The following is a 14,650-nucleotide window of genomic DNA, read 5'->3' as shown; positions in this document are numbered from 1 at the left end:
ATAAAACTTTACATATAAAATTGGGGCCTGTGTAACTCCTCACCCTTCTCTCCCTCCCATCTTTGAAGTAATTCGTCAAGAATTCAATGTCCATTACTCCCAAGTACGTTTTCATGTCAATTTACTTATTTATTTATTTTGAGAAAGAGAGGATGCGAGGGAGAGTGGCAGCGAGCGGGGGAGAGAATCCCAAGCAGGCTCCATGCTGCCAGCACAGGGCTGGATCTCATGAACCATGAGATCATGACCTGAGCAGAAATCAAAAGTAGGATACTTAATTGACTGAGCCACCAAGACCCCCCCCCCCATATGTCTGTTTAAAACAAATGAACTTAAATACTTAAAAGTAGGTGAATACTTTCAGATTAAAAAATCAAATGTTTAAATACTTGTTGTTCTGTCATTTTGGTCTTGTTTGTTTTTTAAATGCTTATTGATTTTTGAGAAAGAGAGACAGACAGAACATAAGCATGGAAGGGGTAGAGAGAGGACAGACAGAATCCGAAGCAGGCTCCAGGCTCTGAGCTGTCAGCATAGTGTCCGACGTGGGGCTCAAACTCACGAACCATGAGATCACGACCTGAGCGGAAGTCAGACACTTAACCGACTGAGCCACCCAGGCGTTCCTATTGTTCTGTCCATTTGAAGAATACAAGCCAGGTTTAACTAGAAATCATGTAGATATGGCCAAACTAAATCAGTTGACTGCTTTCCTGCCAGCCAGATTCAGGAAGACAGAGATATCAAGACTTACAAACTCTGGCAAGTCCTTCTTAGTGACCAGCAGTTCAATAGTAAACAGAGGCGCCAGGATTACCTTGATTCCAAAATCAAAGACCCCACAAAAAGGAGAATTACAGACCAATCTCCCTGATGAACATGGATGCAAAAATTCTCAACAAGATACTAGCAAACCAAATCCAACAATACATTAAAAGAATTATTCACCATGATCAAGTGGAATTTATTCCTGGGCTGCAGGGCTGGTTCAACATCCGCAAATCAATCAATGTGATATATCACATTAATAAAAGAAAGGGTAAGAACCACATGATCCTCTCAGTAGATGACAGAAAAAGCATTTGACAAAATACAGCATCCTTTCTTGATAAAAACCCTCAATAATGTAGGAATAGAAGGAACATACCTCAGGATCGTAAACGTCATATATGAAAGATCCACAGCTAATATCCTCAATGGGGAAAAACTGAGAGCTTTCTCCCTAAGGTCAGGAACATGACAGGGATGTCTACACTCTCACCACTGTTGTTCAATGCTGTGTTGAAGTCCTAGCCTCCGCAATCAGACAACAAAAAGAAATAAAAGGTATCCAAATCGCCAAGGAAGAAGTCAAACTTTCACTCTTCACAGACCACATGATAGTCTATGAGGAATACCTAAAAGACTACACCAAAAACTGCTAAAACTGATATATGAATTCGCCAGAGTTGCAGGATATAAAATCAATGTACACAAATCATTTCATTTCTATACACCAATAATGAAGTAGCAGAAGAAATCAAGGAATCGATCCCATTTATAACTGCATCAAAAACCATAAAATACCTAGGAATAAATTTTACCAGAGGCCAAAGATCTGTATGCTGAAAACTACAGAAAGTTTATGAAAGAAATTGAAGAAGATACAAAGAAATGGAAAAACGTTCCATGCTCATGGATCGGAAAAACAAATATTGACTTTTTTTTTAAGTTTACTTATTTTGAGAGAGAAAAAATGCATGAGCAGGGGAGGGGCAGAGAGAGAGAGAGAGAGACAGATATCCGGAGCAGGTTCCACACTGTCAGCACAGAGTCCGATGCAGGGCTCTAACTCACAAAACACGAGATCATGACCTGAGCTGAAGTCAGATGCTTACCTGACTAAGCCACCCAGGCACCCCAGAACAAATACTGTTCAGTGTTGATACGACTCAAAGCAATCTATACATTCAATGTCAATCCCTATCAAAATAACACCAGCATTCTTCACAGAGCTAAACAACTCTAAAATGCGTATGAATCCAGAAAAGACCCTGAATAGCCAAAGCAATCCTGAAAAAGAAAACCAAAGCTGGAGGCATTACAATTCCAGACTTCAAGCTGCATTACAAAGCTGTAATCATCAAAACAGTACTGGCACAAAAACAGACCCACAGATCAATGGAACAGAATAGAGGACCCAGAAATGGACCCACAAATATATGGCCAACTAATCTTTGACAAAGCAGGAAAGAATATCCAATGGAAAAACGACAGTCTCTTTAACAAATGGTGTTGGCAAAACTGGACAGCAACATGCAGAAGAATGGAACAAGTCCACTTTCTTACACCATACACAAAAATAAATTCAAAATGGATGAAAAGACCTAAACATAAGACAGAAAACCATCAAAATCCTACAGAAGAAAACAGACAGCAACCTCTTTGACCTTGGCCAGAGCAACTTCTTACTAAACAAGTCTCCAGAGACAAGGAAAATAAAAACAAAAATGAACTACTGGGACCTCATCAAGATAAAAAGCTTCTGCACAGCAAAGGAAACAAACCCCAAACGAAAAGGCAACTGACAGGATGGGAGAAGATATTTGCAAATGATATATCAAATAAAGAGTTATATCCAAAATCTGTAAAGAACTTATCAAACTCAACATCCAAAACACAAATAATCCAGTGAAGAAATGGGCAACAGACATGAAAAAACACTTTTACAAAGAAGACATCCACATGACTAACAGACATGAAAAGATGCTCAACATCACTCACCATCAGGGAAATACAAATCAAAACCACAACGAGATACCACTTCACACCTGTCAGAATGGCTAAAATGAACAACTTGGAAAACAACAGATGTTGCCGAGGATGCAGAGATAGGGGAACACTTTTGCACTGCTGGTGGGAATGCAAACTGGTACAGCCACTCTGGAAAACGGTATGGAGGTTCCTCAAAAAGTTAAAAATGCCCTATGACCCAGAATTGCACTACTAGATATTTATCCAAAGGATACAAAAATGCTGATTTTAAGGGGCACATGCACCCCAGTGTTTATAGTGGCTCTAGCAACAATAGCCAAATTATGGAAAAAGCCCAAATGTCCATTGACTGATGAATGGAGTAACAAGATGTGGTATATATACACAATGGAATACTATTCAGTGACCAAAAAGAATGAAATCTTGCCATTTACAATATGGATGGAACTAGAATATATTAGGATAAGAGAAATAAGTCAGTGAGAGAAAGATAAATACCATATGATTTCACTCCTATGTGGAATTTAAGAAACAAAACAGATGAACATAGGGAAAGGGAAAAAAAATATGATAAAGACAGAGAGGGAGACAAATCATAAGAGACTCAATACAGAGAACAAATACAGTTGCTGGAGGGGTGTTATGTAGGGGGATGGGCTAAATGGATGATGGGTATTAAGGAGGGCACTTGTTGGGATGAGCACTGGTTTTATATGTAAGTGATGAATCACTAAATTCTACTTCTGAAACCATTATTACACTATATGTTAACTAACTTTGATTTAAATAAAACATTTTTTTAATTAAAAAAATTAGTGAACAGCGGCCAAATGCAAATGAGATGGATGTACACATTGGACAGGAGCCTTCTCAGTTCTTTAAGCTAAATCATTACTTTGAAGAAACAATCCTGAGAAACACAGACATGGTTCTGAAGAAGGTAATGAACAACCAGGAGAGCTCCTGGTGATGACAGAGGGAAAAGAATAAAGATCAGGGAGAAAATACCTTGTAGGAGACTTGTTGATCTGGTAATAAGGATTTAATCACAAATGAGACAATCAGAAAAAATAAAGACCAAAAAAATGACAAAAATAAACATCAAGAGTATCACAGCACTGTTCTATCAAAACCTAACATTAAAAACAAAAACCCTACGTGTGAGGAGAAAATAGCTTAAAAATGATAGTAAAAGAGCGTAAAGAACAAAGCTTCTAGCCTCAGATGTTTGTATTTTAAAAAAATTTTTCAACATTTTTTATTATTGTTGAGAGACAAAGAGAGATAGAGCATGAGTGGGGGAGGGGCAGAGAGAGAGGGAGACACAGTATTTGAGGCAGGCTCCAGTATCTGAAGCACGCTCCAGGCTCTGAGCTGTCCGCACAGATGCTACATGGGGCTCAAACCCACCAACTGTGAGATCATGACCTCAGCCAAAGTTGGACACTTAACCGAATGAACCACCCAGGCACCCCCAGATATTTTAAAATAGAGAGAATGATATACAAATCTAGAAATGGACAGTGGACAATCTTGTTCAAAAGAAGCAGGTAAAGATGCAAAAAAAAAAAAAAAAAAAAGATGCAAAGTCGTATCATTGCAGAGAAAAACTACTCTTAGTCATCTGGAGGATAAGAAAGATTCATTCTCAAAAGAGAACCAAACTGACTGACAGTGGGAAGACCCACTGGAAATGGAAACCTTAAGCTCAAGAGTTGATGAAAGACTGCCAAAGGAGAATGCTCAATACTCCCTCACCTTGCTGACAAGGTCACTGCTTAAAATAAAACAACAAAAAGGCGCCTAGATTTATGCCCAACCTATGAGAAAGGGCTAATTGCTGAAGTGGCAGTGAACAGATGCACTGGGGAATGAGGACTGGACATGTGAGTGCTAACTATAAGCAAGGTGGCGAGGGGCATCACCTTGGATTTTCTAACAGAAAATAAGACAATGAATGACAGACAGTAGGACACAAAACTCAAGGAAAATCCAGAGAAAAAGTAGCCAATTCTAAGACCTCAGATAAAAATGATTAAAAACTCTGGGAGACACTAAATACAGTAACTTGGAGTATGAGAGAGGCAATCTCCAAAAAAGAGAAGGCAGTGGAGCTTAGGTGAGCACAAGTTGCCAAACAACAAACACGGAAAACAGATAAAGAGTAAATTACTAATGATTACTGTAAGAGAATGAACATCAAAAATATAAAAATCTAGAAGACTAATATCAGGCATGGAAAATGTTGATGATCAGCTATCAAGCAAAAAGGAAAAAATCAATATGACTACAAAGGGAATAACAAAAATAAAGCCCCTACCCAGAAAGGATTAGAAGAAAATACACAAAATGTCAAAAATGACTGAGTTTAGGTGGTAGACTGTGGGCAACCTCTTTTCTTACTCTACTTTCCTAATTTTCTTTGGTGAATATAAATTGTATAAAATCTAATGAAGGAAAGGTTAAAGTCCAGAGTAAACGGGCTTATCAAAAATGCTAATGGCTTTGTTTTTAAGTGTTTGGAGCAACACTGCTTTGGGAAGAGAAGCAAGAAAAAGGACAGAACTGTTGCTCTTTTGTGCTATTCTAGTAACTGACAGTAGAGCAGCTATTTTTACATAAGAACTAAAACCCAAGAGGGCACCTGGGTGGCTCAGTCAGTTGACGGCTCAGAGCCTGGAGCCTGATTCAGATTCTGTGTCTCCCTGGCTCTCTGCCCCTCCCCCACTCACACTCTGTCTCTCTCGGTCTCTCAAAAATAAATACACATTAAAAAAAATTTAAAAAAACAAAAACAAAAGCCTAAAACCTAAAACCTAAGATAGATGACAACAGCGAGAATCAGTTTTAATAGACTTAAATCTTCTAGTCCAAAATTACACCTGGTTGCACTGGACTCATACTCAGCTATGAGTTTACACTTAAACAATAATCTCTAAATCAGGTAAACTCTAGAAAATTGCAGGGGAGTAAAGTTCCTTAAAGTCTTGAGAGGGACTAATCCTGTACTGATTTTATAAGAGGAAAAGAGAATTTCCAAACCACAGATTAAAAAGATCAATGTTGGGGTGCCTGGGTGGTTCAGTCGTTAAGTGTCCAACTCTCGATTTCAGCTCAGGTCATGATCTCACAGTTCAATTCGTGAGATTGAGCCCTGCATCAGGCTCTGCACTGACAGCACAGAGCCTGCTTGGGATTCTCTCTCTCCTGCTCTCTCTGCCTCTTCCCAGCTTGCATGCACATGCTCTCTCTCTCTCTCTCTCAAAATATAAACTAAAAAAAAAAAGAAAGAGGAAAAGATGATCAATGTCATTCTCTGAAATTAAAAACAAAAAACAAATGGGGCGCCTGGGTGGCGCAGTCGGTTAAGCGTCCGACTTCAGCCAGGTCACGATCTCCCGGTCCGTGAGTTCGAGCCCCGCGTCAGGCTCTGGGCTGATGGCTCGGAGCCTGGAGCCTGTTTCCGATTCTGTGTCTCCCTCTCTCTCTGTCCCTCCCCCGTTCATGCCCTGTCTCTCTCTGTCCCAAAAATAAATAAACGTTGAAAAAAAAAAAAAAAAAAAAATTAAAAAAAAAAAAAAAACAAAAAAACAAAAAAACAAAAAACAAAAAACAAAAAACTTCTCAGAATCTATGATCCTTTAAGAAACTAAGTCTTTCCCATAAGAAATGACAAGAGCTTACACTAATCTCTTTCTTTTTTAATAGGGTCACCAGACCAAGAAATTCAAAGAATACCACAGACGGTGTTCTACCTCAAGTTTATTAAAGCATATAATCTAGTTTCTCATGACAACAAAATTAAATGTGGACCTGAAAACAGAATAAGACTAATAATTCATGGATTTTGTTTAAGATTTACCAACAAGATAAGGATGCAGAAGCCATGCATACAGAAGTGAGGAGTATAGCTAAAATGTTTAAAGGCAGAGTTAAGATAAAATCAACTCAACAGGCTGAAATAGTCTTGAAACCAACAGGATGTAAACTGATAGGGACAAATAAAAAGGTAACTTCTTTAAAGTGCCTCAAGTACAAGATGAGAAAGATTGTTTTGACGGGTGCAGTCCTAGGAAAAAGCCCTGGATGGTTAGGTTGACTAGAAGAGTAATACAATACTATGAAATAGCTAGAACAGAGACTAGAGTAACAGTCCTGCCACACTCTCCATCTGGAATCTACACCTCACCTTATGTAGGGCATTTTGAGACTGGAAAGAATCTAGAGGAAGAAGACCAGAAAGTCATGTCACATAAAGAAAGTGGGCATAGGCTGCCCATCCCTTCACCAGGAGGTTCACTGTGTGAATAAGGAAAGGACTTAATGTTGTTCTAAGAGGTACACAGTAACCAACAGAAATTACTAGAAAGCACTTTCTGCTCAACATGAGGAAATATTCAAACACAAGACCGACCATTTCATAAATAGTTCTTGTGCCATCACTAGGAAATGTTCAGGCAGAGCCAAATGACCATTGGAAACTTTGCCAAAAGGCCTGCAGCACTGGGCAGGAGGTTGGTCTAGATAACCTCTAAGGTCCTCCTTCCAACCACGAGAGCTTTGAACTTGGGAATAAGGAGTCTGAAGCTGCTTACACTGAATCACTCAAGAATAGCAAGAACTCTTACTGCAGAATGGTCTAGTACAGCATATCCCAAACTATGTTCTTGAATGCTGGCAGAGGGATTAGGAACACAGGCCTCAGTTAGACTGGCCTTCAAATCCCAGCCTTGCTGCTTACCTAGCTGTGGGACCCTGGGCAAGCTTCTCAATCTCTCAGCCCCTTAGTTTCCTCATCAGTAAAACAAACGATGAATATTCTTCCCTCACAGCATTGTTCAAAGGGTAATAAACTGACTACCTAACAGAATGACCAGCACATAATAAGCATTTATCAAGTGACTGTTTATTTTTATTACTGTTGGTATTAAGAAAAAATAACTTGACACCTGGTGTAGCTCTAGGAGTTAAGATGCTTATTACGATGTCCCCATTCTCCCAAGAGGCTAGGCCACTTAGATGACTACCTGGAATATGGAGAACACCAGATAATGATAACAACACATTTATTGGGCACTTAACTATACGTCAGTCATACCACTCTAAGAACTGTAACATTTTAATAAAGCTTCTCAATAACCCTATAAGAAGTACTGTTATATGCCTTTCCAGAAGACGAAACGGAGGGTTAGAGGCTAAATAACTTGCCCAAGGTCACGCTTCAGAAAGTAACAGGTCAGGCTTCAGAACCCATGATCTTAACCATAACTATAACAGCTCTCAATCCTGACTGTACATATTTAGAATTACCTGGAGAGACACAAAAGAAAGAATGATCTCTGGGACCTTTATAACCCCCCCTCCCATTCTGACTTCAATTGATCTGGGATAGGCAGCAGGGTTCTCCAGAGTTCAGCAACACTATCCTAGGGCATGCCACCTCCTAGAGGAAAAACAAGTTGTAACGAACAACTTGCTCCGGCTGACATCCCAAGCAGATCGACTGCTTTTTAGAAATATCTTTAGAACCATGAGATCAGGACTGCTTTTCCAAAAACAAACAAACAAACAAGACAAACAAAAAACAAAAAACAAAAAACAAAAACCACCCACGGGGCACCTGGGTGGCTTAGTCAGTTAAGTGTCCAACTTCAACTCAGGTCATGATCTCACGTTCATGGTTCGAGCCCCACATCAGGCTCCGTGCTGACAGCTCAGAGCCTGGAGCCTGCTTCAGATTCTGTGTCTCCCTCTCTCTCTGCTCCTCTCCCACTCATGTTCTGTCTCTCTCTCTCTCTCTCTCTCTCTCTCTCTCAAAAATAAACATTAAAAAATTAAAAAAAAAAAACAAAAACTACCTACAACTTTTTATTTATTTATTTATTTAAAACTTAACCCTGAAAGTGATCCTTTTCAGGTAGGTGTCATTTTCCTACTTTATAGACAAGGAGACAGACATAAAAAGATTCAGTAACTTGCCCACATTCACAAGGAAATGAATACTGAATTCTAGGAGGGCTTAGGACCCTAAAGAGCTCCAACAGAGTTGGGAGAGAAATTTGAGTGGATGATTAGGGCTGCTTTAGGAAGGAAGTGACATCTGAGCTGGACAAAGCATGGCATAAGAAAGGGTTAATCAGCAGAGTGAAAAGCATGAATAAGAGACAAGATATCACAAGAAATGTTCACAGGACTATAAGTAAACAGGTGGTGAAACTATGGTCTTAAAGGTGGAATTGTGAGAGCAGCCGCAGAGCTCTACTTCAGCCCAGACTATACATGCACATGAATTCCAGGCTGCACAGCTGTCCTTGGCCTTCAAAGGAGTTTTCCTAAAACAGAAATCCACTCAAGCGGATGCCTGGAAACCCAGTCGGCAAGGGAAGCAAGGTCATATTTCCAACTTGAACTCATGATGCAGAAAAAGAGCAAAGCAGTATCCAAAGTTGAGCTCTGCATCCAAGCTACGGTGTCCGTTGGGATGGACTCAGGAGGTTTGAGTTTATGGCATCATATATATTATAAGGCAACAGAGCAGAGTAATTAAGAGCAAGGCTTTAGAGTCAGAGAAACCTGGGTTCATACCCTGACTCCACTTATTACTAGCTGCGTAAGCCTGGGAATTTATTAAATTTCTTTGAGCCTGTTACCTTCTTTGTAAAATAGGGATAAAAATATATTCCTTAGAGGGTTGTTGTGAGAAACAAATAAGAAAGGAGTATGTAATATGCTAATTAACATAGTGCCTGGTAAGAGAGCAAGCTCCCAAAAAACAGTAGCTATTCTTTCATTCATTCAACATGCTTTTATTAACCAAGTAAGCCTAGAGAAACTCTCTGCGAAGTGGTGAACTTTAAAATGCATCCAGAGGGATGTCTATTAAGCCCTTCACAAATACCCAAATTTGCAAATACAAGAGAGGGAAACTTTCTGCATTGAGTGGAATAATACAGGTTGCGAACTAAAAAAGTAGTACTTTTTCCTGTTATTCGTAAATTGCTTTGGAAGACTGGAGCAGATTACTATATATAATTCATGGTGAGTTTTAGGAAGCAAAATATTTACCCTAACAAAACATAAAAATAGAATTACAAGCCTGTATCAACAGATGTATAAATGGCTTTCCCTACCAATCCCAGTATCCCTCTGACTCCCCTAAAAAAAAGTGGCACTGTGATACACTTCCACTACATTTACAGGCAAGGAGAAGTTAACACTTCCAGGATAAAAGCAGAAAATCAGTAAGAGTCTGTAGAAGTGTAGGTTCTAATCTCAGCTCTGCCATTAACTGGGTGACCTTCACTGGGCTTTCCCAAACAAGATCATCTTTTTTTTCCAGCTATAACATCTGAGACATAGCTAACAGCAACTCAACTTTAAACAGGTCACTTCAGACACGGAGCTTTCACAAGTCCCTTCCTTTGGGAGTGTTTGGATGAGGACTGGGCATGCAAGGCAAGGCCAGAAGCACAAGGCCATGACAGGGAAAGGTCATTCTCTGGGGAAATGCAGAAAAATGCCCCCCAAACACCGCGTACCTTTCTTCATCATGTCTCGGTCCAAGGCTACATTTCTTTGGGCAAGATTTACTTCTGATCGAAAATGGAAGCGCTTGGCTCGCTGTTCTTTCTTTTCAATTGCTTCCTACAAGGTACAGAAAAGGCCAAAGAAGTGACACGTGGAGAAGGAAAGTTAAATCACAAATGCAACATAACGATTCAGTGACAACCCTGAAGTAAATCAGAAGAAATAAGCAACATCATGCCTTTAATAATTTTTGCAGAGAACTGGCTATTGACAATGACTGGGAGAGTGTACGCTACCACTGCTATAATTTGCAATCACCTCCATGATTCAGTGCCTATCGCTATGTCTGGGGCATAGTAGGAATTCAGTGAGTATTTGACTCAATGAGTAATGAATGTTTCAGTTCTCTGACATTTTATTTGTTATTTGGAATCACGCAAACAAATTACAACTGAACAATCTCCCTCCAATCTTCCAGGTGCAGAAACTGAGGTATAAAAAAGTCAAAAGGTTTGTTGGAGATACTTTGGCTAGTGGGGGGAATAGATCTGATGTTGGTTCTATTTCTAGAGGCCCCACAACCACCACCCCCATTTCACATCATCTGTGAGCATGGTAATCACACCTATCACATTATGTCTGCCTGAGCAGTGCACTCCCTAAAGCATTTTCCCTGTTTAAAAATAACACCAAAGCAAAGAAACTCTTCTCCTCTATTCTAAGCTTGTGTCCATGGAATTGCCAGTTTTCATCTGTAAGTGACAAGCAGCACTGATACTTCACTGAAAAGCGAAATAATCAGCTTCATAAATTTTTCTCCAAGAGCTAAAATAAATCCAGATCCAGGAACTCTTCACTCATTGTATATTGACTTTGCCACCCTGGCTGAAGGTCTGACTACAAGAAAGCTTGTGGGGATTGGTGAAGCAGCAACACTTTGTTATTTCCCAATAGTTATGCTAATTTTCTTCAAGGGCTGCAAACAACTAACCTATCTTCCCTTAGTAACCTGAAGTACCAATTCTGGGGCTACCATCTTTTCCCCCACACGTTTCACATAATGGCAAACTGTACAGGAGCAAGAATAGCACAGTCTACCGCTTTTTCAATTACAGTAAGAAAACACTTTATTCCATTTTCTTGCCTGTCTAAAAGATGATCAGTTCCTTCTTTTGGCCTTTAAGCAATCTGAAACAGACTGAGACCCAGATAAAATATAAAAAGGTGAGCATGACATATTTATTTTTATTTTTTGTTTTTATACAGCAAATATAGTTAAATAGTACTATTATTTAGAATTACAATTCAAAATTCTATCCTAAACTTAACTGCACACATTAAAATCAGAAAGAATGTCTAAGTTGGACGTCACTAATTAAAGTGACAGATGTGTACTGTTTGTAATAAGGAAAATAATAGGTTTGGCTCTGTGAAGAGTTATAGGAAAGCTGGTAATCTAGTAATAGTAATCACCAGATAAAAGGCAATATTCCCAGGTACTGAGTAATTCGGCTGACTTGGCCTTCAAAATTTAGACAGCCAACATAATCAGGAAATCCTATTTTTCTAAGCCTGCAACCAGTGAAAGAATAAAGATATTTACTAACGGCCTACTATATGCCAGGTACTTTTCATGTTTCTTTCATATAAAGTGGAATCAGTATACACATTTTTAAAGAGTGGACAAAACACAAAAAAAGCATTCCCAGAGCAGAACTTTTTCCAGACATGGTTAAGCATGGGCAACTAGGTACATGGATTTTATCTTGTCATAAATGCCAGAACACAAATGCTACCTGGATGTTTTCAGGAGGCATGAAGGCATCATTGTGTAACACAAAATTTAAGTTAAGGAAATGTTTTAATCCACCAACAAAAGAAAAAAGGAGGTAAAGAATAACTGCTATTCTACAAGTCCTGGGGACCAAGCTCATGGAGTTCACTTGCTTAGCAAAATGAATAAATTATGGTCTGTCTTACCTTGGAGGTGACATCAATTCCAGTGATGAAGCTGCCAGCCTTGTTTTCGTATCTTCTGCTTGTGTCCTAACACGAGGGGGAAGGGTGAGAAATGCTAACAGCAATTGAGGAAAAACTCATGATAAAAGACAGTTCCGTGGGGCGCCTGGGTGGCTCAGTCGGTTGAATGTCTGACTTCGGCTCAGGTCACGATCTCGCGGTTCGTGAGTTCGAGCTCCACGTCAGGCTCTGTGCTGACAGCTCAGAGCCTGGAGCCTGCTTCGGATTCTGTGTCTCCCTCTCTCTCTGCTCCTCCCCAGCTCACACTCTCTCTCAAAAATAAATAAAGATTAAAAAAACTTTTTTTTTAATTAAAAATTTTTTAAAAACACCAGTTCTGCAACAGATTCCTCTGGGATAGTCATTCCTTTCAGCAATCCTTCCTCACCCTGACAACCCTTTATTATGAGGAAGCCTGTCTCAGCGACTCTGGGTAGTAAGCAATCAACCCCTCTAACAAGAAGTCTTTTCTAGATCAGCTCCTGTCCCAAACCTTAACTAAGTCTATCAGCTGAAGGTATTTAGGTAAAAAAAAAAAAAAAAAATCTACAGGCTTCCATGAAAAATGTCCAAGATAAGTTAAGGCATACTCATTCATCTCCCCAACCCACACAGGACAAATTCATCATGTCATGCCACCAGGTGGAGCACAACTCCTCACCAAAATGCAGAAAGTCCAGACTCACCTAGATCTCCTGGGAAAACAGTACAGTGCAATGAAAAGAGGATGGGACTTCAAAGCCCAAGACTCAAGTCACAGCTCTGACATTCACTGATTACATGACATTGTACAACTCCTTTGGTCTCTCTGGGCTGGGTCTCCTCCATGGTATCTGCCAACCTACCTGAACTCTTTAAATGCTCTCCCATTTGCTCTACAGAACTTAACATTTCTCCAACAAAACAATCTTGTTCCCATCTCAGAGCCTCTGCACCTACTGTTGCCCCTGCTGGGAACACTTTCTTCCAAATCTGCACATGGTTGGTTCCTTTTTTGTCATTTAGGCTTCAGCTTAAATATCACTATCTCAGAGGAATTCCCTGACCATCCTATCCCATTGGCTTCCCACACTGCACACCCTCTCTGTCTTCTGTATACTCTGTCCCATTAATATGTTTTACTTTCTTCATAGCACTTACCACTGCTAGAAATTCTTTGTGTCCTCCAACCGAAACATAAACTCCAGTAGAGAGTTTAATAGGGACACAAGAATTGCATGTTGCACTGAATGAGTAAAGGGATGATGCCTACTTCACAACTGCAGTAATATTTAAACAATACGATATAGTAAATGGTAAAATGCCACTACGTTGTTACCAGAGTCATTATCATTTGCTGTCTTTAGTGATTTCTATCTTCACCTTTTTCCATAATTTCAGTTTAAAAGCCAGACTTGCTGACATGTGGTAAAAAGTAGTTCATGTTAGATGAGAAATTAAGTACATGAGAAGAGCCATGCAGGACTGAGACCAGCCCTAAGAACCAGACCCACCAAATCAAAAGCAAAACGCCTCTCACCAACCCCCTTGTGATAAAAGACGGACCACTGTTGGTTCGTTTACGTTTTGGTCTCACTAAGGGTCACATGCTGGGGCCACGGTGAAGGTGTTATACAGAGCAGCTGAAATGAGGACAAGATGCCTCTGAAGTCACAAAAGAAACACTGAGTTTCTGCTGCTGACAAGTCCAACCCTCCAAGAGAAACCGCGAGTGCTATGTTTAACAAATATCAGCTCCACCGGAGCTGAACTCAAGGGAGACCTGGACACCGGCGTCACTCGACAGTTCCTTCTGTTCCCGCCTGCCCCCCCCCTCCCCCTCCTTTATCTCAAGCCCTCAGACAACCCCAGCCCCTCCTCACTCACCCCTTTGCACAGCCTGGCTCAGAGAAGCAGCAAAGGGGGTGCCCTCAACTACCCCCCTCCGCTCCCCCATCTTCTCCAGCCCCCTCAACACCCATTTCCGGGCGCCCTGGGGTCCCTTCTCCCGCTGCCCGTCTCTCCTCGAGCTTGGCGCCTCCGTCCCCTGAGCGCTCGCTCCCGGTGACTCCCCCAGCCCAGGCGCCGGCCGCCTCCCCCGCGGGACACTAGCTTGGCGACCTCCTCCTCACCCCCGCCCCCCGCCCGTACCGGGATCAGTTCTTTCAGTGAGCGCCGCACCGGCACAATCTCCAGCTCGCCTTCCTCCACCTCCATGGGCTCCGGCTCGCCACGCTCCAAACTAGAGTCCGTCTCAGGCGACGGGAGGCCCAGGGCCGGCCCCGCTGGGGCCTCTGCTTTCACCGACACTCGCAGGCCCCGTACGGCCGCCATAGCCGCCCGCCGGCCGCACCACTGAGAGCCCGCCTCG

General features: G+C 41.0%; 1 protein-coding gene across 1 annotated transcript in view; it reads right to left on the bottom strand.

Moving 5' to 3' along the window:
- Positions 1–14,650, bottom strand: part of NCBP3 (nuclear cap binding subunit 3) — a 32,929-nt gene extending 18,279 nt beyond the window's left edge. The window contains exons 1-3 of the mRNA XM_025918064.2: positions 14,431–14,650; positions 12,262–12,327; positions 10,293–10,398 (exon numbers count right to left, since the gene is read on the bottom strand). Coding sequence (XP_025773849.2) covers positions 10,293–10,398; positions 12,262–12,327; positions 14,431–14,613 — 355 coding nt within the window. The 5' untranslated portion in view covers positions 14,614–14,650. The remainder of the gene's footprint in view (positions 1–10,292; positions 10,399–12,261; positions 12,328–14,430) is intronic.

Source organism: Puma concolor, chromosome E1 (assembly GCF_028749965.1).
Source record: "Puma concolor isolate L17-30 chromosome E1, mPumCon1.1.hap2, whole genome shotgun sequence".
NCBI classification, from domain to species: domain Eukaryota; kingdom Metazoa; phylum Chordata; class Mammalia; order Carnivora; family Felidae; genus Puma; species Puma concolor.
The sequence above is the reverse complement of the archived record's forward strand: the minus strand, read 5'-3'. Positions and strand labels throughout refer to the sequence as shown.